Genomic DNA, 27,470 nt, shown 5'->3' on the forward strand with positions numbered 1-27,470 from the left:
GAAAAGCTCAAAAAAGGTATTAAAATTGCAAGTGACCAGAGAACATCGCCTGTGAATCACACATATTTATACAGTGATTTTCGTGTTTGCTTAGAAAAAGAGAAAAAAGTGAAAAGTGAGAAGTGAGACAGTGGGGTTCGGTATTCACATTATATGTCAACCATTCACACGTATAAAAGGCTGGCTTCCTCGTCGTTTCCTGCTTTTTCCGGTCTTTTCGTCTTTTGCTATGGAGGGGGAAGAGTAGGTAAAATAACGACAATTGACTTGACTGCTAAAAGAAACATAAAAGTAAGCCCTATAAAGAGGATAAGATAAAATAAAAAATAGAAAATCATTATCCAATTCCAATGCTCGTTTGGGAAGCGCAGTAGAAAATCATTATCCAATTCCAAGTGTGCGTTTGGGAAGCGCGTTTTGCGCTTCCCAGGCGCGTTTGCGTTCCTGCTTTTTTTTTTTTTTTTTTTTTTAACAGAAAAGTTTCACTTTTTAATCAATTTTCAATAACATGTGTGTCTTGTATATTGTTTATAAACTCATAAATTTCACTTTTTAATAATTTTTTTATTAAAAATAAGTTTTATAGTACTATTTTTATATTTAAAAATTATTTTACTACCATATTTTTTAGTTTTCAATTTTTAATTTTTAGCTATATCTAAACAAACTTAACCTCTGAGAAATTTTCTAGCAATGACACGCTTCTTCTTCTTTTTTTTTTTTCTTTCTTAAAAAGGAAAAAAACGCATGATTTAATATATATATAATTATATATATATATATAGAGAGAGAGAGAGAGAGAGAAGTGAGACAGAGGGGTTCGGTATTCACATATGTCAATCATTCACACGTATAAAAGGCTGGCTTCCTCGTCGTTTCCTGCTTTTTCCGGTCTTTTCATCTTTTGCTATGGAATGGGAGGAAAGTAGGTAAAATAAAGACAATTGACTTGACTGCTAAAGGAAACATAAAAGTAAGTCACTCTAAAAAAGATAAAATAAAAAAATAAAAAAGAATCACTATCCAATCCCAAGCCTCCTAGAAATTTCGTAGCAATGAGTCATGACATTATTTTATCCTTTTTAGAGTGACTTACTTTTATGTTTCCTCTAGCAGGCGAGTCAATTAAAAAAGTATGTCATTGTTAGGAAATTTGTAGGAGGCTTGGAATTGTGAGTATGTCGTTGTTAGGAAATTTTTAGGAGGAGAGAGAGAGAGAGAGTCAATTAAAAAAGTATGTCATTGTTAGGAAATTTTTAGGAGGCTTGGAATTGTGAGAGAGAGAGAGAGAGAGAGAGTTAGGAAATTTTTGGGAGGCTTGGAATTGAGAGAGAGAGAGAGAGAGAGAGAGATTTTAGTTTATTGTCACATTTTGTCTCTAACTTTTTAGAATCCCATCAATTTAGTTTATATTATTATATATTGGATGAAAATTGATAACATGTCAAATAGTCATAATAAAATTTTAGTGTATCGTCACATTAACAAAAACTAATTTTTTTATCTCAGCCATTAGACGCATCATCAATTTTCATCCAAAAAATAACGATAAAGACTAAATTAACATGGTACCGAAAGATTAAGGATCAAATTGATACAATTGAAATGTTATAAACCAAATACGTAGTATCCTATATATATATATATATATATCCACAAAGAGTACCAGAAAAACCAGTAACAAGTAAATTAACAATTTCAGATTGATCAAGATCATGGTTATTTTGATAAGTAATACCAACCATAGGCATATGACTCATTTTATTAATGATTTCTTGTTCAAACAAACCATCAATATTCCATTCGTAAAGCTTATCAGCGAAAACAGAAAACTGTGTTTGAAAAGATCTTTCTTCAAACTGCATATTAGGAGGAGTGGGTTTTGAATACTAGTTTTTAGTAAAAGATATGGGTTTGGAGATTCCAACAAATCTTTTAATTTCTGGTAAATCATCATCAAAGATTCTTTTTGCAGAGACAAATGAAACAGTATCATAATTTGTATTTTCTTCAGAAACAATCTCTTTTTTGGAAATAGTTCGAGCAGCTGAAGTACTTGTAAAAGTACCCTCAGTTTTAACTTTTAAATCAGAAAGCATTTTTTCAACAATTTTAAGAGTCTTAGACTGAGAAGTTTTAAACATAACTTTTTCTCTTTGACTGGGTAAATCAATCAAAAGTTTTTCAATTTTAACAAAAACAGATTTTTCAGAAACAGGTTTTTCAACAATTTTTTCTTCAATACGGTCAAGCTGTTGACCAATAATATGCAAAGATTGATTAGTAAAATTGTTTTGTTCAATAAAACTAATAATAGGAGTTTGATCATCAGCAATTTTGAAAGGAGAGGCCTTCACATCCTCTTTTGTCACTTCATCCTTCTTAGTAGTTATCAAAATTGGCTCAAGAATAGAATGACTAGACCTAATAATGGTTTTATCTATTTTAACAAAATTTGATTTCTTTATCACATTTAAATGTTGGTTTGAAACCTCATCTTTTGAAACATAATGGTTTTCAAGAAAATCAAAAAACAAAACATGTTTTTTCAATTGATTCATCTTTTCCAACCATTTTCTCTTAATACGGTCTTTTTCAGACTGAGCAAAATTATTTTGGAAATATTTTCTTTTAGGTTTGTTTTTTGAAAGTATAAACTCATTGTACAAAGAATCCCAATCAATCTCAAAATCATCATTTAAAATAGTCAAAACTCTTAATTGATTTTGGTAAACAGGAGTATTTTCAATAGGAGGAGAATCAAAGTCTGATGGAGTAGCAGATACAGAGTCTTCTTCATCATTATTGGTGCCCAAATGAACCAATCACAAGAAAAAGAAACTTTGTCATCTTGTGCCCATTGAAAATAATTATTAGGAACCTTCAAAAGCATCATATTGGTGGGAAACAAGCTTCTAGCAGTAGCAAATATTGAAGCATTGGCCATTGTGCAGGCCAGACAAATAGGAGAATCAAAATCTTCCGCAAAATCCGGAGCATCATGAAACAGTTCCAGATTTTCAGCAACATATTCGTCAAGGACAATGAAATATTTTGGCTTTTGCAAACCAAACAAATAAAGTAGCATCAGTTTTATAATAATAGCAACCTCAGGAATAAATTCATCAATCAGTAGAGGGAGCATCAGATGGATAACCATCAAAAGGATCAAAAGGGCCTTGTGGAGAATCACATTCATGCTCATGGTAAATAGCATATTGGTTACAGAATCCACAATATAAAATAGTCTCAAACATTGGGGTTTTCCCCGGGATGAGAAGACTCCTTGGATTAGAATGATCAGCAATCCGCAAATGAGCAACGGCATTACAATATGGTCTGGGACCAAAGACAGAAATCCTATCTATGCTTCCTATGCAATTATAATTTTTCCATAAATTCTGAGCAACATTAATAATTTGGTTATTAAAATAATTTCTCCAACATTCTGCAAGAGCAAAAGGATTATCAAAGGAAAATTAAGAATTTCCTTTAAACCATGGCCCTTAGTGAATGTGACCATTAAGGAGAATGAGATGCTTTGAAGGCTGGATGTTCATCCAGTTATCTCTTTCCCATTTTGGCAACGTACTCCAACATCTGATGGAAACAAAAGGACTGTTAAATTCTTTAATAGCATCCTGAATAATTTGTGGGAGTTGGCTGGCTTGATAATGGCTTGTTAATTTTATAGATCTGATAAAGCCATATTCAAACATTTGTGAAAGCCAGTTAGGGTTCCTGTCATCATCATCATCTGAATCATTAGCAACAATTGAACCATCATCATAATTTATCAAGAGGCCAGGAAATGGGTGTTTCTTTTCATATACTCTGAGAGTACTTCCAAAGTGTTCTTCCTAATCAAGCTGAATAAAAACATTATCACCTTCATCTAATTCATCAGGATCAGGAATAGTGGCTGTGACAAGTTTCTTAAAACATTTGAACCATAGGTCGAAAGACTTAAACATAGCCTTACTTCTCAGAATACGGGATTGTATATCTGATGGCAAGTTGGCAAAAGCACTTCTTATCATAGATTGAGTCTTAAGACTCAATCTAGCATAATCAGTGCCCATTATATTCATTTTATCCTTTGAATGGATATCTTCTTTGCCAAAGAGTTAACTAATGTAAGAATCAATTGTAATATTTGGATGGTCAACAAGATGGCTTCTAAAAGCCTCATATTCTGAAATAGGAATATTTCCTGGAACAAGGTTTGAAACAAGGTCATTTTCCGAAGCAAGGATTTTTTCTGAAATAAGGTTAGCACAGTGGCTTATATAAGCTTCATTTTGAGCAGTAAGATTAACAAGGTGGATTTCGAGAGCTTGGAGAGATTTTTCAAACAAGGAACGATTGTTTCTAGTAAAAGCAGCATAGAGATTATCAAGAATATATTTTATGGAATCGGGTAATTCACTATAGACTCCATTATGAAATTGTAAGGATCTAGATAAGACTTCCTGTAAAGCAATTATCATATCACCACTGGAATATGTCATTTTGGCTGGGACATATCCCTGAAGGGATGTTGATCCGCTGGGTTTTACTCCAGAAGATTCACCTTCATGCATTGCAAAAGGTCCCGCTGGGAGTCTCTTGGTTTGAGAGTAGTCCTGTGTAGGAACTTTTCCCTTATTTTTCTTTTCCATAATAATCCACTTACTAGTGGTATAAATATGAATATTATTATTATTATCCCACTTATTAGTGGTATTTATCCACGCATCATTGTCCGATTCCTGTAAAGAATCATTGATAATGTTAGGATAATTGATAGTATTTAACATGTTAAATTTGTTTTTTAACTTACCAAGTTTTACTTTACAGTTTTTACTAAAGTGTTCAGGTTTACCACAATTAAAACATTTACCTTTACCTGATCTTTGTTTAATATATTTTTTAGAGACATTTTTCTTCTTAGCATAGAAATCATTAGGTTTAACAAAGTTATTTCTGTATTTTTTATATTTTTTATGGCTTTTGTCATGTTTTTTACTTTTTTGCCTAAAAGGAGCAATAGGAGGTAAACGATATTGTTCACAAAAATTTCCCATTTCATATTTAGCTTTTCTTTTATTATTTAATTGGTGTTTTAACAATTTTTCATCATTACACATATTGATACCAAGTTTTTTAATAGTACTGAAAATATCACCATAGGTTATATTATCATAATCAATAGAATCATTTTTTCCCATTAATTCTTGTTTTACCTTATGAGCAAAGATAGGAGGCAGACCATCAATAAACTTTTCTTTCCAATAAGGCTTATGACAATCTTTCTGGAGCATCACTCTGGAAGTAAAAACATCTTGATACTATCTGTAATCAAACATAGTAGGACAATTCAAATTATTCAAATAATCAGAAACACGAGATGAAATTCCCTCACACTCAACGTATTATTGCTACTATTTCTAGAGATTTTTCATCTGCTGCTGCTTTGCCCATTGCCAAGGATCATTCCCTAGTTCAAACCCCTGCCCCTGCTGATGCTCCTTCTTCTTCTTCTAGCAAGAATGTTAAGCCTCCAACAAAGAATAAGAGCTCCCCTATTGACAATTTGAGAAAAAATCTTGATGCTCTTCTAGCTTTACTCAAATGGACAGAAGAAACTATTGCTGATCAAGAAGAATCCAAAGCCTCTTCAGAAGAATCTGTTGCCCACAGCCCCTATTTCCCATATGATCAGGAGCTGTTCGGACATGATGAGGATAACACTCCAGATCTTCAAGAAGATTGAGCTTATTTTTCTGACCTGCACAAAGGCCAAATGCTACACTGTTTACTTACTGATAAAATTCCACTATTATTTTCCACTTATGATGATAATGTTCTGAAAAGATGATTCTCCATGTTTCACATGACTTTTAGTCACACCAACTTTTACTTTTCACTGTTAACTTTTATTGTTCACAAGTACTGTTTACTCGGAACTTTGCCTATTTAAGGGGGGTTGTCCCTTAAGGGTTCTTCAAGTCAAGTTTTAGTTCATATTTCTCTTCCCTTAGGACTCCTTCCCTTAGAAAGCCTTCTTAGAGAGAGAATTCACCATACTACTACTACTACCACCTTGTTCACTACAAAATTTGTAACTTTACAAACCTTGTAACTAGGACTAGTTCAAACTTTGTAACTATTAACTTGTAACTGTTGAGATCTTGTATTCACTACTATTGTAAGTGTTTATCCTACTTTCAATAACAAGTATTTTCAGTTTTATGTTCATTGTTCTATTTGTTGCTACCGCCACCTTGGATGGATTACCACCATAACGACGGTTCTATATTGCTTTCATTTACTTTGAACTATTTTCATATATACTTGGCTGGTTCTAGAGCCTTATAATTGTTCTTACTTTCAAGTTATTTATTTTCTTGTTACGTACATTATTTTTACAATATTACTGTGCTTCCGTCTCTTCCCTTCAGCTGTGCGTCCTTCCCCCTTTATGGTATATATATATAGGGTACTCCAACAAATAAATCATAAATATTTAATTTATTTTTTTGCAATTAGTAATATAGCAATACATAAATAAGATTTAGGATAAAATACTATTTTGGTCTCTAAACTTTGATAAAAGTTTGTTTTTTATCCCTAAATTTTAAAAAGTTCATTTTTCATTCCTAACCTAAACTATTGAAAAGTTCGTTTTTCATCCCTAAACTATTGAAAATATTTTATTAATATCCTTAAATTTTGCTAAAAGTTTATTTTTTATCCTTAAACTATTGAGAAAGTTCTTTTTCCATCCTCATTTTTGTTTTTATAGTATTTAAAAACTCTTTACAAAGTTTAGGGATGAAGAAAAAACTTTTTAAAATTCAGGGACAAAAAACAAACTTTTAATAAAGTTTAGGGACCAAAATAGTATTTTACCCTAAGATTTATAAAGTAAAATTTATATTAATAATTTTTAACATAACTCCTTTGTAATCTTATATACTTGCATATCTTAAAAAGAAACAAAAGGAAAAGATTTAACCACGAATTATGATTCTGAGTAAAGATTCATGCGGTACTTTAAGGTCCCTCTAATGAATAAAGAAAACTTTATCCATTAGAAAACGTTAGTCTTTTATTAATTAGTTACCATTTAAACTTTTAAAGAGTCTTTAGTAACATGAAATTTTATTTTGTAAATTCCTTTGCACAACAAACATTAATAATGTCATCAAAAAAACAAACTCTAATAACAATTTACAATATTCTCAAATTAGTTTACTACCCTACACAAAGACTATTAATAAAAAAAATTAAAATTAGATTGTTGAATAGGTGCCCCATGCCTCACGTTTGGTTAAAAAAGAGAGAAATTTTTACACCGTGTTGTCTGGAATATGCATCTGTCATGGTGTTTTCAGAGGCTTCCTCAATTCAAATTTACTTCATGTATACTTTCCCTAAAGGATTTGGTACGCGTTTCTTGGACAATGAAAGGAATTGGTACTATTTGCGCATATAATTCAATATATAGAAAATACAATTTTGGCTTTTATTTTCATTTAGGAAAAAAATTATATATTTGTCCACCCTAAAAAAAAAGTTGTGACCACCTAAATATTTTTAGATCCAATAAAATTAAATGCTGGTCCGTAATTTGGTCCCCTTAATGATATATTAGACCTTTCAAACTTAAAGAAAAAGCCCAAATTTTTTTATAGAACTAAAACCTGAAAATTAAAGAAAATTCACCGTCTCTATTCCACTGTCCCAGCCCAATCAAAAAAATTTTATAGAACTAAAATCTAAAAATAAAAATTAAATTGCTATAAACCAAATACCCAATCAAAAAAAAAAAAAAATATATATATATATATATATATATACCCAATCAGATTTTAAACCAAAAAATCGTAATCTAAAAATGAAACAATTTGAAAAAAATACCCAATTTTGGCTCGGGCCCCTTTCCTTGCCAAATGGCATACCCATTGTCTTTGTCCCACTATCCTAGCTGCAGCCACCGTTGACCCTAGACTCACTGACCCAGCCTTCTGCTTTCATTGCCTCAACCTCAAGCACTCAACGCATCTCATCTTAGTTCTCTTTTTCTCTTGAACTAAACTACGGTATTTTCGATTTATTGAAATATATGTGCAAAAATATGCATATGAATTCCTTTCATTGTCCAAGAAACGTATACTTGGCTATATATATAATATGAGTAATGTTATATCCAAAACCTTTTCACAATAAATCATTTGTGGCAAGATGTTATTAGTTCTAATCTAGCTCACCACTAAAATTAATTTTTTGTCCACTAATAACAATCATTAACTACTTTTCACTTACAATTTGTTGTGAAATTATTATGAAAATACTGTGGACATAGTATTTCTCATATAATATAATTCGTTTGGAAACAACTTATTTAACTTTTTGTTGAAAGTATAGTAAAAAAAAACTATTATAAATATTTTTTTAATAAAAAAAAAAGGCAAAAAGATTGCAAAAGTCACTTTTAATTTTAACCTTTAAATAAAATTTTTTTTAACCCTCAACTTTTTACCATTTCACTTTTACATTTTATTTTTGGGGTAAGTATAGTAAACCCACTTGTGGTTTGGCTTAAGTTCACGTTGCCTACCCGTAGTTTGAAAAGTGTTACTTTGCTCACCTAAGGTTTGCACTGCTAGCCTTCCGTAACCCACATCTCAATTTGCCGTAAAAAAAAACACATTTTTAGACAAAAATAAACATAACTTTGAATCAAAAGGATAGGGTTTGAAAATTTTTCAAAAATGGATGAACATTGAAAATGAAATTTCAAACCATTACAAATAAGCACTTTGCCTTCTTCCTGTAAAACAAAATTATACATAAGCAGAAAAGTTTCAACTTTCAATCATCAATCCCTTGCATCCAAGCATTCAAGAATTTATTTTTCGAGGGAGATGCTCTAGTCATCATCAATCTACTGTAAGGGGAGGATCTTTGCACTTCTCACTTTGGTAATATCATTAAATTAAGATTGCAAAGCTTTAGCCATTTTTGTTTCAACCATACCGAAAGGAATTGAAACTATGTTGCTCATGACTAAGAAAGCCAAGAATGTTGACATTTGGTTTGGCTGGATGATGTCCTAGCTGAAATGGAATCTGATGTAACTTGTGGTATTTCATTGTAGTTTTGATGAAACACAATACCCAACAATAGAAAAAAAGGCCTCACCTAATGGTTAGATCTACCAATTTGAGCTGAAAATTTCCACTAGAGGTTACCAATTTCATTAGAATACAAACCAATCTCAACCACAGCCGCAACTCCACTGGATTCTTCAAAGCAGTAGAGAGGTCACGTCTTTTCCCGAGACCCAATGGCACCAAATCCGACACCACCACTCCCATAGCACCCTCAAGCCAACAAACCAAACCCCCACGCATGCATTCAATTGGACACAAACAAACATTTTTCTAAAAAAAAAGAAAAGAAAAAAAGACACAAACAAACACTGCCATGCCATCCCTGTCAACTAGTCACCATTCACTCCAAATGAACAAAAACCCAATAAAAGAATTGAGGAATTGCCTCTATGAACAAATTCCCAGATCACGAGCGGCTGGTCAAGAATAGGCTCCAATAATAACTAGTAGCATAACACAAAGTATAAAAGTTTTTATATATTAAATTATTTGTTGGTTTGGTTATTCTATTTTTGCTTTTGTTCTTCTTTTAATTACATTACATTTAATTCGTTTTCCTCTTTTAAAATGGAGTTATGGTGGTGGGTGAATAGTGTTACATTTAAATTTTACAAAACCCTCACTTTTGATCTTAGTTTCTCTTGTCTTTTTAGGTTTTTTTGTTTGGAGAGGAGAGAGACATAAAAAGTGAGCAAAAATACATTTTTATCCTCATTTGTAACATAGGTGGATTATGGAAACCTAACGGTACAAACTTCGAGTGGGGTAAAGTGACACTTTTCAAATCACGAGTACACAAGGTAAATTTGGACTAAACCACATGTATGTTTATTGTAATTACCCATTATTTTTTTTACCTCTCTCACACATCATAGTTAATTGCATGGTGTAATAGCTTTTTGCTATTATACCGAATTTCAATCCTTTTAAGAATATATTCCCTCCCTCTCACATAGAGATGGCCATGATAAATAGAGCCCACCTCTATGAGACAAGGGAGGAAGTACCCAATAAACTTCCGTGCAAGTGGGCTCAAAATTACACTAGCAAATAATGTTTTACTCCTGAAAGGTCTAGCATGTGGGCCCCCCAATAATAAATTGTGTCACATGGGCTATATGAAATAAGCTAAAAGCTAGTTTTTTTTTTTTGGGGGGGGGGGGAAGGGCTTGTGTTCGGTGAAAGTTATCACTGGATACGTTAAGATTTGGACACGTGTTTAAGAGTGGACACATGTCAACAATCCAATGTGTCCAATGATAACTTTTACTGGACACAAGCCATACCCTTTTTTTTTTATGTTCCCAAATGCAAAAGTGTTTGTTTGGGTACAACTTTTAAGTTTAGTGTTTCGCTTTTAAGTGCCCGCAAATTCATTGCGTCTCTTTTGTTAACAAACTTGTGAAAGTGCATTCATGCAATGCAGTAGTGCTTACAACTTAAGGAATCGATCATTATTAAATATTGTAAGAAGAAACTTGTTGAGCTCAAAATATTTTTTTATTGTAAATATTTTATGGCTTTTGTTAAAATTGATTTTTTTTTATTAATATAGTATTGTTGTTTTTCGGGAGTAAAAAAAACCTTGGTAAAGTAGCAGTTAAAGTGCCAGTGGAGCATAAAAAATCGCACATTTTACAACGTGACCGAAATATCCTTTTAAAGTTCTTCCCTCTTCCTTTCCTTTATCAACATTTTCAACTTGGTTTTCAATTTATCAGCCTTTTCTTATGTGTTATGTTATCCATCTATTCTTTCAAATACTCGTGCACTTGTACATGGGGGAGGACACTGCTACTAGGTAGGATGTCTATTTGGAAAGAGAAACTGAAGCACACCCTTCACTTAGTTGAAGGTACTACAAAAAAGGTATCTAAGATTTGAAGCTTCAAGGCTCTGCCTAGATAGAAGCACATGCTAAAGACACGAAGAACATGCTTTAAAAAAATCAAGACTAAGCAAAGATGTTCTTTTAATTGTCTAAAAGCCAATTACAGCCCCCTAAGAAATTTAACAAGCGTGTGAAGGTTGCAATGCTTCTCAGAGATCTAAGCACATTTTAAAATGCCTATGAATTCTAATTCTAGTTGCACCATTATGTCTTGTAGAAATGAGATAATGCGTGAAATCACGACTTGAAGATCTACTGGATGAGAGTATAACTTAGAGATAAAAAGAAAGACATTGGCTATGATCACCTATCCAAAGCAACAAAGAAAATTTCCTTTGCAACCAAGCACTACTTCTAAAGGAAAGTAAAAGAAGATTAAATTAACATCTAATTAACCTATGATTTTTTTTGTTATTTTTTTTTGTATTTTTATTAATTTTAACTAATTTCTTTAGATTTTTTTGAAATATTATTAATTTTAATTGAACCTATGATTGGATTAGTGATCCATACCCACTAAACAATGCTAATATCAAGTCAAGTTCTAGTCTAAATTAACATTGCTATTTTGAAAATTTAATCATTGGATTGCATTTTCTTCGTGTTCTTAACATGTATATTAAATTTCGTTCCAATAATCGGATGTTAATTATTATCCGATCCATAAATTTTTTTTTTGCATAATTTAAGACTACAAAAGTTAAAATTTAAACATCTGATTGATGACGTAGCTATTAATCTTTGATCTTCTTGAAATTTTGCAAGCATAGAAAATATAATAAGAAAATTCAATTTAACGGTAGATTTATCAAAATTCACATCCAATAAAAAAATATAAGATAAGTTTTAAGGATTTTTCCTCCAACCTTTGTCTATGTCACACACCAGGTTTGACATAGTAGCAACTCACACCAATCTAAGTATTTGGTGATCTGTTCATTGGACACAAATTTTGTACCATAACTCTTGCCACAATTATAACATGTGTGATTATGAAATGGTGGGTTCATATGTGAAAAGTTACCATAACTTTTAAGTGGAGTTGTGGTGTGCCTTTGTGTTAGAATCTCTTTCCCTCTCCCCTTTGTGTGTGTGTGTTTATTTCTCAACAAAAAAAAAAAAAGGGTAATTGTCCCACATTGCTTAAGAGAGTATATTGTATGTAGTATAACTTGCCCCACCCTCCTTTAAACGTTGTTATTAAATCCGTTCCGTTCCGGCCGGAATGGCTAGAATTTCTCGTACCAGGATGCAATCCGAAACGATAATACCACTCGTTCCACCTCGGGTCCAATTCTGGCCAATTTCGGATCATTTCGGCCATTCCGGCAAATTTTGGTCAATTTTCGCCGGTACCATTTTTTAGAAGAAAAAACAGGAAAAAAGAAAAAAGAAAAATCCCTAAACTAACAAACTCATTACTTAGCACAGCATGTCATTACCTAGCATCGATCGCCTAAAAAAAAAACCCAGCCATCCCAGAGGTCGCCCTTTCTTCTTCTTCTTTGCTCCGTCTCAAACTTTGCCAGTCTGCTCTTCTTTCGTTTTTTACTTTAGTTTTTGCTTTGTTAAGTTTTTGCTTTGTTTCATATTTGTGTTTGCTTGGTAGACTTTTAGTTTGCTGACCCCACCCACGTGACAAAGTTTTGGAAATGACAAAACTCAAAAAAGCTGACAAAAGAGTTTGATTTCAAACATATATTTATTGAGTCTTACCTCTTCCAACGTGAGATATATATATATATATATATATATATACTTCTTGTACTGTTTTTAGTTGTTATTTTTCATTATTTAATTACATATTTATGTTTTAATATTCTAAAATGATGTTTGTTATGTAATAACTAAACGATTAGTGTTATTTGAGGTTTACTTATTTGGATCAATAATTTTATGTTGTATAAGAAAATATAAATATATATTATTTTTAATTTTTTTAGAAAACCCGAAACACCTTAAAACGGTATGCCGAAATAGACCAACATCGAAATATTTCGTTTCACTAGATAAACCGAAATGGGATCCGAAACGGTATTCATAACATTGCACTTAAAAGTTACCAGACTTTTGAGTGAAGTTGTAGTGTGCTTTTGTGTTAGAACTCCTTTCCCTCTCCCCTGTGTGTGTGTGTTTGTTTCTCAAAAAAAAAAAAAAATGGGTAATTGTCCCGCATTGCTTAAGAGAGTGTGTTGTGTATAGTATAACTTGCCCCACCCTCCCTTAAAAGTTACCAAGGTTTTTGAGTAAAGTTGTGGTATGCCTTTGTGTTAGAATTTCTTTCCCTCTCCCTTGTGTATGTGTTTGTTTCTATAAAAAAAAAAAAATGTTATGTCGATAATTATAACAAATGTAGTGGTCCTAACCGAACTGGTTCATTGTTTCAACAAAGAAGTTTAGCTTGAATTTAATAACTATATAATTAAAGTAGCACTCAAATTGTGTGTTTGTTCTAGGGAAAAAAATTAAAATTTAAAAGGTTACCAACTTACTATGACTTTTTTTTATAATTCCCTAAATGCAAATTGCTCCTCTAAGTTTGATTGAAATTCATTTTAAACTTCTAATTTTATTTTTGTTCAATTACATTTTCAAATTTATTCAATTTAGACCTTATGTTTAATTCCGTTAAAAAATTGTTATTAAATATGCAATTAACTAATGAAATTTTTTTTTATAAAAAATCACATAAAATATTTATAAAATATTTTTATTAATTTTATATTTTTTTTATGTGAGAAAAAATATTTTAAGCGGTAATTTTTAATGAAAATGAATGAAATGTTTAAATTGGATAAATTTAAAACTTCAAATACTTAATTGAGTGAACCTAGAATTAGAGGCTTGAAATGAACTTGAATTAAAAAAAAATTTAGACTCTCGGTCAAATTTTAAAAATACAATTTACATTTTAGCCCCTTTTTAAAAATAATTCGATAGTTAGTGAAAATAATTTAATCAAGTTTCGTTAACACAGCTATTTATTTCTCAAAAAAAAAAAAAAAAATCACAGCTATTTAAGAAAAAGCAAAATAAAAAGAAAAACAAGCTGTGGATGTGGATTGCGGAGTCGATTTTAATTTTCGGGTTTAGGAAGGTACTACAGTGCTGAGGAAAATAGAAGAGAAGTAAAAATGTTTGTGAGGGTTTTAGCTTCTGGGGCTCTCTCCAAGTCTCATCCTTTCAAGAATCTATTCTCCAATGCTTTCTTCTTCACTCCCTTCTTCTTCTTCTCCAAATACCCACTTCGCAAAACCAGGTATCTCTCTCTTTCTGTACTGTAACATAGAGTTTTGCATTCAATAACTGTTTTTTTTTGGCTCTGTTTGGTAGCTCCCAAATCACCAAAGATTCAATCTTTACATTTACAACTCAAATTTTGTAATGGGTTTTTCATCATCTTCTTCTTCTTCACTCAGTGGATGAATAGAAGGGAGGCTTTCAGTTTCAAAAAGATTTTGACTTTGTATGCTACTGTCTCTTTGTAGACTTAGGACTCTAGAGCATTTCAGTTACTGAAAGTGAATGTTTGAGTTAAAGAATTTAGATAAATATTTCATATCGAGATTTTTGAACTAATATATGTGTGTGTGTGTGTGTGTGTGAGAATTTAATTAGAGGTTGAAGTTATGTTTTCTCATTTTTGGTGAGTTTTGTAATTCATATATTACTTAGCTCTTACTGGAAAACAATGTGCCTAAAGATTACCTCACACTGCAATAGCATGGGTGATTTTATATGCAAGGTACTGGGTCAGGAGCAATCTGCTTCTCGGATCCTCTGCGATGTTAAAAGTTTTCCCATTGAGGGGCGTCGATGGATTCATTCAGACCCATTTTTAAGTTCGGCTGACAAAGTTTTGGAACCACTGAAGCAGCCTGAGAAGAGCGCAATTGTTGGTGGTACTGTTGATACTAAAGTGAAGAGAAAAAAGCTAAAGGGTAAAAGAGCAGTTGTAAGGTGGCTGAAGTTTTTTAGGTGGAAGAAGAAGAAAGAGTATGAAAGAATGACTGCAGAAGAAAAAATTCTTTACAAATTGAGTAAGGTAAGTCCATTTTTTTATTTGTCCCCTCATTTTTATAGTCCAAAAGAAGAGCTTCCTATTCTTTTTATTATTATGTAAATATATCATGGATTAGAATGATTTAAGTTACCCAATATGATAGACAACAGAACCTATCAAATTCCCTAAATTTTTTCAACAGGTGATAAATGCTCTTAACAGGATGATACTTCTTTATTTTCTTAGTAACATGTCATATATCAATTTTTTAAAAGTTTGATAGAGTCTTATTTTTGTGGAGTAGTAGCCACATATGCAGTTTTGAATGTGATTTTTGAGTTTTAGATCACTTTTCTTTGGAATGAGAGTGTATTTGGGTGTTGATGTTATACAAACTATGTAGCTTGGTTTGCTTATCAAAAAGACAGGCAAAAAATATCCATACCATTGACAGTTTAAACTTTGGGATGTATGCTCCAACACTTGCTTAACTGCTTTCTAGCTGTTGGTCTTGCATGTCATCTTACTTTTTCCAAGCCTAATATGCACATGGCTAGAGTTGTACTAACATGTCATAACTTTAAACTTAGAGGCTGGAGGAGTTTCAGTGGAGCTAATTGGCTTTTTGGGTTAAACTATTACATTTATGAAGGTTGCTATGCTTGGATGAGTTATGCTATTCTATATTATATGATATTCTGATGGATGGGGAGATACCTAAGGGTATCTTGCATTTGGTGGAAATGTCTCTGATATATAGATAGTGGAGTCCGTTATTTGGCCGACTTACATTTGTTTGAGTAGCATGTTTTAGTTCTTTACTGCTGTTGTGTAGAATCTATACAAGATTTCAATTTTGAATGATGGAGATTGTAGAGGTTTAGACTTCATAATGTTATATTTGCTCTTTTAGAGTATTCTTTGATACATTTTTTTTTATAAGTAAGAAAGATTCTTTGATAATTTTTATTAATAATTAAGATCAATTGTTTGAAGTAGACAAACATTACAATGGGCAGCATGGAGTATACCAGCTGTATACTTATGGATCTCCCTTGATTTTTTTTTGGATGGGTAGCTTGATATTTTGGTCAAAGGTATCCATCTGCTTTGTGCCAAAGACTTGTCTCAAGTCTTATTAGTGAGTGTTGCAGAAGACAATTCTAGCAATGGAGTTAATGTTGTAAGCTCAAAGTGGACTATACTTCTGTTAGACAGTATTTCTAAAATATTTTTAACACAAATTTACTCATTAACAAGTCAAGGCCAGAGCTATAGGATAAAATATTATTTATATTTTTGTAGCAAAATGAACTATTAACCCAGTTAGCTTACTTGGAAGTACCCTGGAACATTTAAAACACTTATCTGATTTTCAAAGTACATAGATTCTTTAGTTTTTTTGTATCTTTACATTAATAGCTTGCACTAATTTACAAACTAAATTGCTTAGTTTAACCTAGATAGTCTTTCCATGATTTTTGGGATCTTCTGTCTACATTTGCAAGTAACATATATGAAAATTCAGTATTGATCTTCACTTATTGAGGCTGCATCAATCATAAATGACTTACTGATCTTAAAACTCATTACTCTATGTCTTTCTCTATCTTCTTTTTATAAATGTATTTATATTGCTTGCTTGGTCTTTTTCCAGGCTCGACAGAAAGAGGAAAGATTTGTTGATGGCCTTAAGAAGATTGAGCCTAAAGAGACATCAGAAACAACTCATGATCCAGAGATATTGACCCCAGAGGAACACTTTTTCTTTTTAAAGATGGGTCTCAAATGCAAGAATTACGTGCCTGTTGGAAGACGGGGAATCTACCAGGGTGTAATTTTGAACATGCATCTGCATTGGAAAAAGCACCAGACTCTGCAGGTGGTGGTCAAGACATTTTCGCCAGAGGAGGTCCGAGAGATTGCTGCTGAGCTGGCAAGATTGACTGGAGGAATTGTGCTTGACATTCATGAAGAGAACACAATTATTATGTACAGGGGGAAGAACTATTCTCAGCCGCCAACAGAGATTATGTCACCCAGGATCACTCTCTCCAGGAAGAAGGTTCTGATCTCTTTCTTTTATATTACATATTAGATGTAAAATCAACTGTTAGAGATGTAAATGCATCAACTGTTATATTACATATGAGATGTAAATGCATCAACTGTTAGAGATGTAAAATCAGTTCAGATGTCAAAGCATCCTTCTTGTCCAATCTTGTATCGACTCTCTTTTCTGGGGTTTGGGACATCTTTTCTTTTTTTTATTTTTCAACATAGTTCTGGGTGGGTTGCTGTGGTAGCTTTCTTTCCCAAAAGAAAGGGGAGGGGTGTGTGTGTGTGTTGGGGGGGGGGGGGTTGGGAAGAAAAGGTAGGTGTTTAATTTTCTGCAATATTAAAGAAGAGGAATAGGAAATGACAACCACTGTAATAACTTAATTCTAACATCTAACCATCTGTGTCTTTGAAGTCATCATTCCCTAACGGTATTCTTACATTGTCTGGATCAATTTCTTGCTGCCAAATGCTCTTGTAAAATAAATTGCTTGAACTCTTCTGAAAGGTTAATAATCAAGCCCTTTAAAGTTCAGTAATTATTCAGAGCATGTTCCATTGTCACATAAGCCTTCTATTTGGTTGGATCCCGAGTTATCACTCAAGAAAACTACATGCATAAATGGGTTGCCCTTGGTTATGTGGAGTGCCTGTTTTAGGCATCTAAAATTTGGAAATGGGCTTAAAGCTGCCCTTGGACTCTTTGATGCTTAATTATATCCTTGTTCAAATGTCTCTCTTCACTGACATAAAGGGTTTTTTCTTTCTTTTTTTTCCCACAAAAGGGGGGGGTGTGAATGATAGAATAGCTTTTTACCCACATTTTTCATCTTTTCTTTTCAATAACTGTTGATAAGTTTCTTTATCCCACATGCAAAGTGGATTGAATCCCATGCCTGCACCTTACTAATCTAGTATTTTCATATATCTTAAGTATAAAGCCTTTCAACATTTTTTTGCTATGAATGGCTTTCATACATCATTGCTTGTTCTCATACTTCATTTTCTTCTCTCTTCACTCACCTGCAGGCTTTGGATAAATCCAAATATAGAGATGGCCTCCGAGCTGTAAGAAAATATATTCCAAAACTTGAACAGGATCTTGAGTTGCTCCAAGCACAAGCTAAAAGTGTGCCTGAGAATATTCAAGAGATTGAAGGAACTGAAATTGGAAGAATTGATCCCGAGAGCAGTTCAAACTTCCAATTGAACAATTCCGATAAGCTGAAAGAAATATTGAATAGAAACAAGGAATGCTCTGAGGATGATCCTATGATGGATACAGGTATGGCATCAGATTCTGAAGATCTATCAGATATTTTTGAGACTGAATCTGATTCGGAGACTGAGAATAAGGCGGAACGACCTCTTTATTTGGATAAGTTTGAAAAATTCCCAGTTGAAAGTGATGGAGAATGTGAAGATTTTGAGGAGCACCTGCGTCAAATATCTGCAGACTCAAAAACTGCCAAATCATGGGAGAAAGATTCTGACTCACCAAATTTTGATGAGGTTGATCGTATATTTCTGCGTGCTGCTTCACTCTTAAAGAAAAAGAGACGATAGAGGGTTTTAAATTATGTATGATTGCCTGATTGGTATCGATGTGGTTAATTAGATGTTAATTTAATCTTCTTCTTCTTTCCTTTAGAAGTAGTGTTTGGTTGCAAGGGAAATTTTCTTTGTTGCTTTGGATGGGTGATCACAGCCAAGGTCTTTCTCTTTGTCTCTAAGTTATACTCTCATCCAGTAGATCTTCAAGTTATGACTTCACACATTATCTTATTTCTACAAGACAAAATGGTGCAACTTGAATTAGAACTCAATAGGCATTTTAAAATGTGCTTAGATCTCTGAGAAGCATTGCAACCTTCAGACGCTATTTAAATTTCTTAGGGGCCTGTAATTTGGCTTTTAGACAACTAAAAGAACATATTTGCTTAGCAATGATTTTTTAAAGCATGTTCTTTATATCTTTAGCATGTGCTTCTATCTAGGCAGAGCCTTGAAGCTTCAAATGTTAGCTACCTTTTTTGTAGTACCTTCAACTGAGTGAAAGGTGTGCTTCAGTTTCTCTTTCCAAATAGACATCCTACCTAATAGCAGTGTCCTCCCCCATGTACTCTATAAGCATTGTAACTTTAAACCAAGATATCCTACACTTCAGTTTTGCCTTATTTGGACATCTTTTGGGAAGGCAAGGAATGGGAGGAAAGAACTTTTCTCTTGGAAGTATATGTGTTTGGAGTGGGGGGGGGGGGGGGTGTGGAGAGAGAGAGAGAGAATAGCTTCTAAAGTGAAGGTAGAAGCAGAGCCAGAAAAGATAGAAAAAACTAAAAAAGTGCACGAGTATTTGAAAGAATAGATGGATGACATAACACATAAGAAAAGGCCAATAGGCTGGGGAGCAAGTGGACACCACCAAACGGAAAATATAAGCTCAATGTGGATGGGGCATTTTTTTGCATGATCTTCATGGAACAGGAGTAGAAGCAATCATACAACATAAAATGGTCAGTCTATAATAGCTGTGTCTATGAGAGAAAAGATGGTGAAAGAAGCAGAGGAAATAGAAACAAAGACAACAGTCAAAGCAATTTGTTCCACATAAATTGCGGGTATTCCAGCACTACAGTAAAAGACATTGGTATTAAGAAGATATCTCATGCACGATATATGCATCCTCCCTTCCTGCGCGTGTAGGCCACACACAATTATGAAATCCACACACTATAAGAGCAAGAATACATATATGAGATACATAACTACATAAGATATATCTTATTAGTGCTTTAGGAATTGGAAGGAATCACATGTTGGAAAGCAAGGCTATACAGGCTGCTAACTTTAGCCAGTGTTTGGTTGTGAGACAGTCCTTGTTTTGTGAAAGTACTCTATTGAAAGATGCAGCCGATTTGATTCAATCAAACTTATCTACTTTTATCAGGTAAGGGGAAAAAAGGTAGAGTAACTTAGTGGCTACCATGGAAATTGCACTTCGAGAGTTGAGAGTCGAGATTCTTTTCCATGAATACAATCAATAGCAAACTGCAGTAATGTTATAGATCACAATATATTATTTCTCCATGCAATTTGCAGCGTGATTCCTGTTAGTAGAGAGGAACCATCAATAAATGGACACCATTCATCCTTCATAAGTGTCCATCAAACCTACACAGAATGGCCTAAAGTAATTCCTGTTAATTAGTGATATCAAGGGTCCAATGAAGTCAAAAAAGAGAAAAATGTTCAAGTTCTAAATCCTATTATAAATCAGAGTCCTGCTGCTCCTCCTCCTCAAGTTCCCTTACATTCTGAACTATATCTTGAACTCTTCTTGACATGTGGTCAGTGTGCTCCTCAATATATTTCAACACCATATGTAACTGTTCTTGGTAAGCAGCACAGCGACGTTTACATCGTTGTCTCTCATTGCTAAGTTCAATGGCCAGCTCTCGAATTCTTTGATCCTTCTCATCCTGCATGTAACAACTGCAAGGTAAAAACATATAGATAGATTAAGGAGAACTACATTAGAATAGGAAGCATTTGACCTTTCTAATGTATTTCCCATAAGCAAGCAATATTAGCCATCCTACCTTTAACACCATTTTTTAAATATATAAATGAAACTAAAAAAGAATTTTATTCAATGAGGAAAGCTCACATTATACTATTACAGACTCCTAAAGAATAACAAATGACTCAGCAAAAAAAAAATGAAGAGAGATCCATGAAATAAACTAAAGTAGTAGCACTCCTAATCGTAATACAACATTGAATCTAAAAGTGCAAGAAATAGACAATCTTAACAACAAATAGCTCCATGCCTTTGAAAGTAAAATTATCCAACTTTCTCCAAATAGTGCGCATAAGAAAATGAGGTATTGCATCCCAAATTACACTATTCTTATGCCAACTATACAATCCCCTCCAGCATAAGTAAACATCTATGACATCCTTTGACATCATCCAATAAATCCCAATAGTCAAAAACACAAATGATCAATCACGGGCAAATGGGCAATATATTAATAAATGATCCACTGATTCAAAACTACCTTTACAAATGCAATACCAATTAACCAGAACAATATTCTGCTTAATTAGATTATCGACTGTCAAATTTTACGCAAGGCTTATGTCCCATACAAAGAAATCCACCTTCTTAGGCACATTACCTCTCCAAACACAAAGGAATTGAGTACTAATGGTCCCTCTTAAACGCTCATAATAAGAGCACACCTCAACTGAATATAAATCACAAATTGGGAACAATAGGTGAATCCCCACTATCCACAATCAAATGTAAATCTGGATATAAATTTTTACGGGAACTGTAAGGTCCATATGTTTTGGTGTTGTCAAACCGTGCCAAATTATGTCTTTTAGTGGAGACAATCATCAAACCATACATCATGCCAAAATCTGATCCTTGTACCATCCCCCAGTATGAAAAACAAAAACAGAGAACAACACCCAGTTAGCTCTAATACCCTTCCATAAACTACACCCATGAGGCTTCTAACAGCTCTGACATCCATTCACCCCACTCCTACCCATATTGTGCTCCTCGTGAGACCTCCATAACCACTTATCCAATAAGGCATGATTAAGGTGCTCAATTTCCTCACTTCCAATCCACCAAAATTTATTGGAGAACACATGAGGTTCCAATTGACCAACTGGAACTTAAATTCCCCTTCTCTCCCACCCCACAAGAAATTCCATTGGATCTTTTCTATCCTATTAGTCACATTAGTAGGAATAGTAAACAAGAACTGGAAATTTGTCGGAATTCTAGACAACATACTCTTAAGAAGAGTAAATCTCCTACCCTTTGATAAATACATTTTCTTCCATCCAGCCAATTCTGATATTTTGGGAAGCCATCCATCAATTTTATAGCAATAAACAGTTTTTTTACGACCATGGAATTAAAACCTTCAAACTTGCAATCTGATATATTTCATCTGAGCTTGCTTGTTGCCTCGACTACCTTTTCAGAAACGGTTTTAATCCACGCATTGCACTACTTAATAACCTCCTTATTTTTGTATCTCTTTGTATCAATTGTCCCAAGTCATGTACTAGAAAAATCTAATCAAAGGTTGGAAAAGGTAAAACGTTGCAAGTGCTACATGTCTCCTCAGTGAGTTGAGAGCTACAAATTGATTTAATCTTGTTCCCACTACCAAATCTTTTGTTACTTCAACCTCTTGTAAATGGTTCAACAGATGGAAGGGTATACAACGGCCAAGAAGACATATCATCCAAAAATCTTTATATTTAAAAAAAATGTATCCAAAATTAAAACTCTGCTCACCGAATCAAATGATGCCTGGTCCAAATTGTCCCAAATATCAGAAACCACCTTGATTTATCATGGAATCTATTGCTAAAATCTAAATTGGTAGAAAACAAATAGTTATAACCCATTCTTGAAAGAAGTGAGAACCTTTCACTAAAGAAATAAAAAAAAAATTTCTCTCAATTACGGATCAAATGGCTTGGTTGAAAATATGCCTAATGTTCTTAAGGTGAAGAAGATAAAAATCTTATTAATGTTAGCTACAGACACTGTAGAATAATGTCAAATATTTTTAAATTTTAAGCGGCAGGGTAATTAAAATAATTAGACTGCATATTATATTACAAACATGTGCATTTTGGACCTTTTGTATTAGAAATATGCCATAACTGGAGACAAGAGAACTTAGATCTAGTGTAGAAGGGTTTAAGACAAAAGTCCAACAAAAAAACAAGATTTAGCATAGAAAAGATAATAGGATTGATGTTGGAACAATCAAATATCAACTTCAAAGGCTCCTACAATGAACCAAAATAATGCTATTTATAATACTCTTTAATAATCCTAGAATCCTAATCCTCCATCTCACATAGAACAGTGAAATCCTAACATCCAATTTGTTAAAATTCACGTGCCTCACATGAGCTTTTAAAATACTAAAGACATAATCATAACAAAACATAACATAGATAGATAAAAGACAAGAGGATTCACAATTCCAAAAAAATATATGTAATCAAGATGCTATGGAAAATAAGACATAGAAAGCATAAGTTGTTCACGATTTTTGTCACTATGGTTTTTTTTTTTACCTTCCATTGTATGTGTTAGAATCTTTTCTTGTAAGTTTTGTGTGAGATTTCCTGTTAATCGAATTATTTATAATAAGAGGTGATGGGTAAGTTCAATGGGTTCATATGTGTGTGTGTGTGTGCAAAAAATATGAAATTGTATTATGCTGTACATGACTACATGCTATGGTTCATGGTGCATTTTGAGCAAGTGGGATCAATAGAAATAACATAACAAAGCATATAAGTTGACATATATCACATCATCCAACACTTCAAAAGCCCAAAAGGGCTAACAAAACCAAAGCCCAGCATAAAGTATGTTGAACAGCTCCACAGAGCTGTGGGTTTAACTTGAAAACCAAGACCAGTGCATGAGGTCTTGAGACAAGTTTGCAACTGTATTATCCTGTTCTTAACAGGCTAAAGCAATCTGGCTTGAGCCAAGCAGGTTGCCACCAGTAACAAAAAAATTGTCATAACCAATTAACTCCGTACAACTGAAAAATTCAAATTGACATCACAATAAGCAACAATACCTATCATATCATAGAGAATTTCAAAAAAAGCATACCTCACTTATCATACTTTTCCCAGATCCTCTCCATGGAACTTTACTCGGAGATAATAATGTATGATTGTGTTCTTGTATAAATTTGGTAACAATCCACTTTTCTCCATCCCTTAAAGCTAGCCTCAGCATTGCAGGACAACCTTCTCTGGTGAGAGGAGGTGAAGGAAGAACTCTATCTTTCCTGTACACATACTTCTTTTCACGAAAACCTTCTTTTGAACAAACAAAATCTTGACCAATAACCATGTTATTCATTCGTGAGCGCCGATTATGATGAATTCGTACCGTAAACCCAATACGCCTACCATAAGCAATATAAAATTCTCGAGCATCATCTCTTGACTTGAACTCCATGCCTATGTATGGTTCTAACACATTGCCTATTAACGGAAAACTTTCATTTGGTTGTTCTACTATCTTATCAATTTCACCTATACAAGCATCAACATCCTTTGAAAGATCATAATCAGCAAATTCATGCTCAACGAAGCTTTCAATTTGCAAACATTTTTCACTCTCATCTGAATCAAAAGCTTGATTAGATGGGCTTTCCATTATCCTCCCAGAACAGATTTAGACAGGCTTCCAGTCCATTATGAAGCTGCAGGCAGAAGGTCATATTAAATCAACACTATTTCTAATATCTTTTTTTGCTGAGAAACTCTATTTCTAATATCTTCACAAAGATTGGACAACTTAGCGTAAAATTAAAAACCAAAGATGCCACAAGAACATAGTTAATGAGAACAGAAAAACAAAACACGAGGCATTCTGCATTTGGTAAACCATGGTGAAACAGAATAAAGGCATCATTCTCAAGGCAGATAAGAAAATGATTATTAGAAGAAATCACAATTTTCTCAGTGGTAGCCTTATCACAATTAGTACACAAACATCAACTGCTACATTCCCCCCCCCCCCCCCCCCCCCCTCCTCCTCTTTCCTCCTGTCTCTTTGGTCTTAAGAATGCTGGTTTCAAGAATGAGTGATTACCCTTCTCTAACCCTTACTATGAGATTCGGCATTTTTAAACCATGCTCAGTTTCCATTGGAAACATTCCTCTAATGAATTCCTTGGTAGCTTCTAAAGTAAATGGAATATACAGAATTGCAATCAATCAAATATTGCAAAGCCCCGGTATCTATTACCAGAATTTTGGATTATACAGGTTCCATAACATCAGATTGGGGGGTATTCAAAATAAAGGAGAGCACCTTGCTATCATGAGAATGCCAGATGTTACCCTAGTGGGTGGGTCAACGATTCATTTTTACTCTGAATTCTAGGCAATCAAATTGTAGCAATTGCAAAGTTTTGTGGAACTAAATTGTCATATAGCCAAACACAACTTCAGCCCATAGGTGAACAATACAGTAGCACAGAGCACATCTATTTATTAAATGCAAAATATCAGGCTCTTAGTTTACTCTTATAAAGTAAAAAAAAGATTTAGAAAGCTTACATTCCTGGCAACAATAATTCTTGTGCATGCACCTTTCTTGACTAAACACTAACAGTCATTAATGGTTAAAAATACTCCTATCCAAATTAATCACAACGATATTAGGTAACTGAGTCAGGTTTGGAATTTTTTATGAGATTTGAAGTGTCTTGGTTTATTTTCTTCAAGTCCAAGTTCGTGTTCATTTAGATTTTATTGAGTCATTAGTTTACAAGTCCAATTAGGATTTCCAATGCTACTAGTACAAGAAAAAGTCCTTATATATATATGTGCTCAATGTACTCAAATTCAGAGACCATGGAATGATGAGTGTTTTCTCTTGTTATTATTTGGCACTCCATTACTGTTTATACAGCCCTTAAACAACAAAAAACTTTCTATCTTTCATTCTTTACAAACCCAAATCAAGCCCTTCTCCTTACATGCCTAAAAACTTACATACTTTCTCAATCAAATGGCCATCAAATAACCCCTTGAGAGAACCCTAAAACTATAATCCTAATCTTTTTCTTTTTCTTTTTTATTCCTCAATTCCCAGCTCTGTCAGCCACCAAAAATTGAATCTTTTCAAACCCTAAAGCCTTTCCCTTGCCATAACTAACCATGAGATCATAACTTTTCCAAACCAAAAGCCCACCACAAGCAAATGTAGATAGACTCTCTAAATATGTCCCGTGTCACGTTCATTTAAGTCTCACTTTCACTTCTAGAAACCACGCATGCCTTCATTCAAACTTTTAGTAGTTACAGAAGTAAGGGTGTAAGTGTAACCCTGAATGCATGTTTTGTGCACGCAAGGTGGATGATGGTGTATACATGAGCGCTTGATTTCCCGAACACACATGCATATGCATGTATGCTTCTGCGAATACAAATATTCATATTGTATTAATTAATGTTAATATTATGAATATTAATACAATTTCTACTATAAGTAGTCAAAAATATTCAGAAAGTGAACAGTTAGTTTATGTGAAAAGCTCTTTTCTTCAAATAAAAAATCGAGCAAGAAAAATGGTATTGATTGCATAAAAATTTCATTATTTAAATGTCAAAATAAGAAACTTTTTATATTTTTCTTATTAATACAACAATGACTTTTTTAATAGGTAGAAATCATCCCAAGTTTCTGCAACATTCCATGGTTCTGTCACGACAGACTTGAGTTCTTTCAAAAGAGAATGACGAACAATGACAAGGTTTTAAGTAAAACAAGCAATCCAGATTTAAGAGCATGAGTACAACCTAATTAAGCCAAGGAGCTCTAGCTCAAATGACATTTCCTCCTCCCTAATAAAGGATGGAAGGTAAGATCACCCGTGAGGTGCATGTGTGACTTTCCAATAAAAAAATTAAATCAAGAAACAAATATTATATAGAAGCAAGCCAACTTGAATTACACCTACAACCCGACATAATGCAACAATTCTTCACTTATAAAGAGAACAAACAAATCAAACAAGTCATTAGTTGAGTAGCAACAAGAAACGAAAAAAAAAAATGAAATGCAACTTCCTAATCCATTATTAGTTGTTAGTAAGATGGTAAAAATCCTCTTAAAACTGAAACAATTACTGAAGAACTGCAGGGTGGGAAACATTTATATATCAAAATTGTGAATTTGAGAGATTGAACAATAGCTTTTACAATTACAATGCAGATGGGTGTAGCAAAATCAAATTTTGCGACACAAACTATCAGCCTATAGTTTTTACAAAGCCAAAAAATTTCAAATTTACACAGTAATTAGCAAAACCCAACAACCATACATATTGAAACTTTAAAGATAAGAACTTGGGTCCATACCTGACATGGGTTTTCTCAGAGCATGGTGTTTGAATAAATGTGGCTGAGAAAATCAAGGTAAAATCACTAGAAATCAGAACCCTCCTCTCACCCAAACTCTTAATAAAGCAATTTCGGATTGCTCTGGTTAGAGTTTTTATCTTATTTTAATTCAAGATGGTTTCAGCCCCAAGACTCAAAGTTTCAAATTTTCAATCTTTTTTATTTTCCCACGTTTTCATGGAAACCAAACGAAGCGGGTTTAGACTTTAGATAGAAAGAAGAGAACAAAAATATTGTTCTTTTGATGAGACACAAAAAATAGTAATTTAACACCTGATAAAAAAATTAAAAATATACTACTTACTTTTAAGAAAGCAGTGAAAATTTGAAATTTTTTTATTTTTTTATTTTTATAGCAATTAATAGTTGG

General features: G+C 33.2%; 2 protein-coding genes across 2 annotated transcripts; one reads left to right on the top strand and one right to left on the bottom strand.

The window, feature by feature from the left end:
• The first annotated feature begins 14,115 nt into the window (after positions 1-14,115).
• On the top strand, positions 14,116-18,762 carry LOC115962141 (uncharacterized CRM domain-containing protein At3g25440, chloroplastic-like). Its single transcript, XM_031081028.1, has 4 exons — positions 14,116-14,311; positions 14,776-15,097; positions 16,713-17,120; positions 18,143-18,762. Exons 1-4 carry the CDS (start codon positions 14,187-14,189, stop codon positions 18,677-18,679), a joined length of 1,392 nt encoding a protein of 463 aa, XP_030936888.1. The 5' UTR covers positions 14,116-14,186; the 3' UTR covers positions 18,680-18,762.
• Positions 18,763-20,076: 1,314 nt separating this feature from the next.
• Positions 20,077-27,322, bottom strand: LOC115959176 (protein FAR1-RELATED SEQUENCE 8-like). The gene is made up of 3 exons (XM_031077489.1): positions 27,059-27,322; positions 23,790-24,390; positions 20,077-20,592 (listed from the first exon to the last, which is right to left on the bottom strand). The coding sequence occupies exons 2-3, from the start codon at positions 24,342-24,344 to the stop codon at positions 20,380-20,382; spliced, it is 768 nt and encodes a 255-aa protein (XP_030933349.1). The 5' UTR covers positions 24,345-24,390; positions 27,059-27,322; the 3' UTR covers positions 20,077-20,379.
• Between the last annotated feature and the right edge of the window lie 148 nt (positions 27,323-27,470).

This window comes from Quercus lobata, chromosome 9 (genome assembly GCF_001633185.2).
Source record: "Quercus lobata isolate SW786 chromosome 9, ValleyOak3.0 Primary Assembly, whole genome shotgun sequence".
Classification (NCBI taxonomy): Eukaryota; Viridiplantae; Streptophyta; class Magnoliopsida; order Fagales; family Fagaceae; genus Quercus; species Quercus lobata.

Bases quoted from the DNA above. Each gene is read 5' to 3' on its own strand.
- LOC115962141 (XM_031081028.1), top strand. From the start codon at position 14,187: ATGTTTGTGAGGGTTTTAGCTTCTGGGGCTCTCTCCAAGTCTCATCCT. The intron at 14,312-14,775 runs GTATCTCTCTCT...ACACTGCAATAG, and splicing joins TACCCACTTCGCAAAACCAG to CATGGGTGATTTTATATGCA. The intron at 17,121-18,142 runs GTTCTGATCTCT...ACTCACCTGCAG, and splicing joins TCACTCTCTCCAGGAAGAAG to GCTTTGGATAAATCCAAATA.
- LOC115959176 (XM_031077489.1), bottom strand. From the start codon at position 24,344: ATGGAAAGCCCATCTAATCAAGCTTTTGATTCAGATGAGAGTGAAAAA. The intron at 20,593-23,789 runs GTATGCTTTTTT...TGTTACATGCAG, and splicing joins GGAAAAGTATGATAAGTGAG to GATGAGAAGGATCAAAGAAT.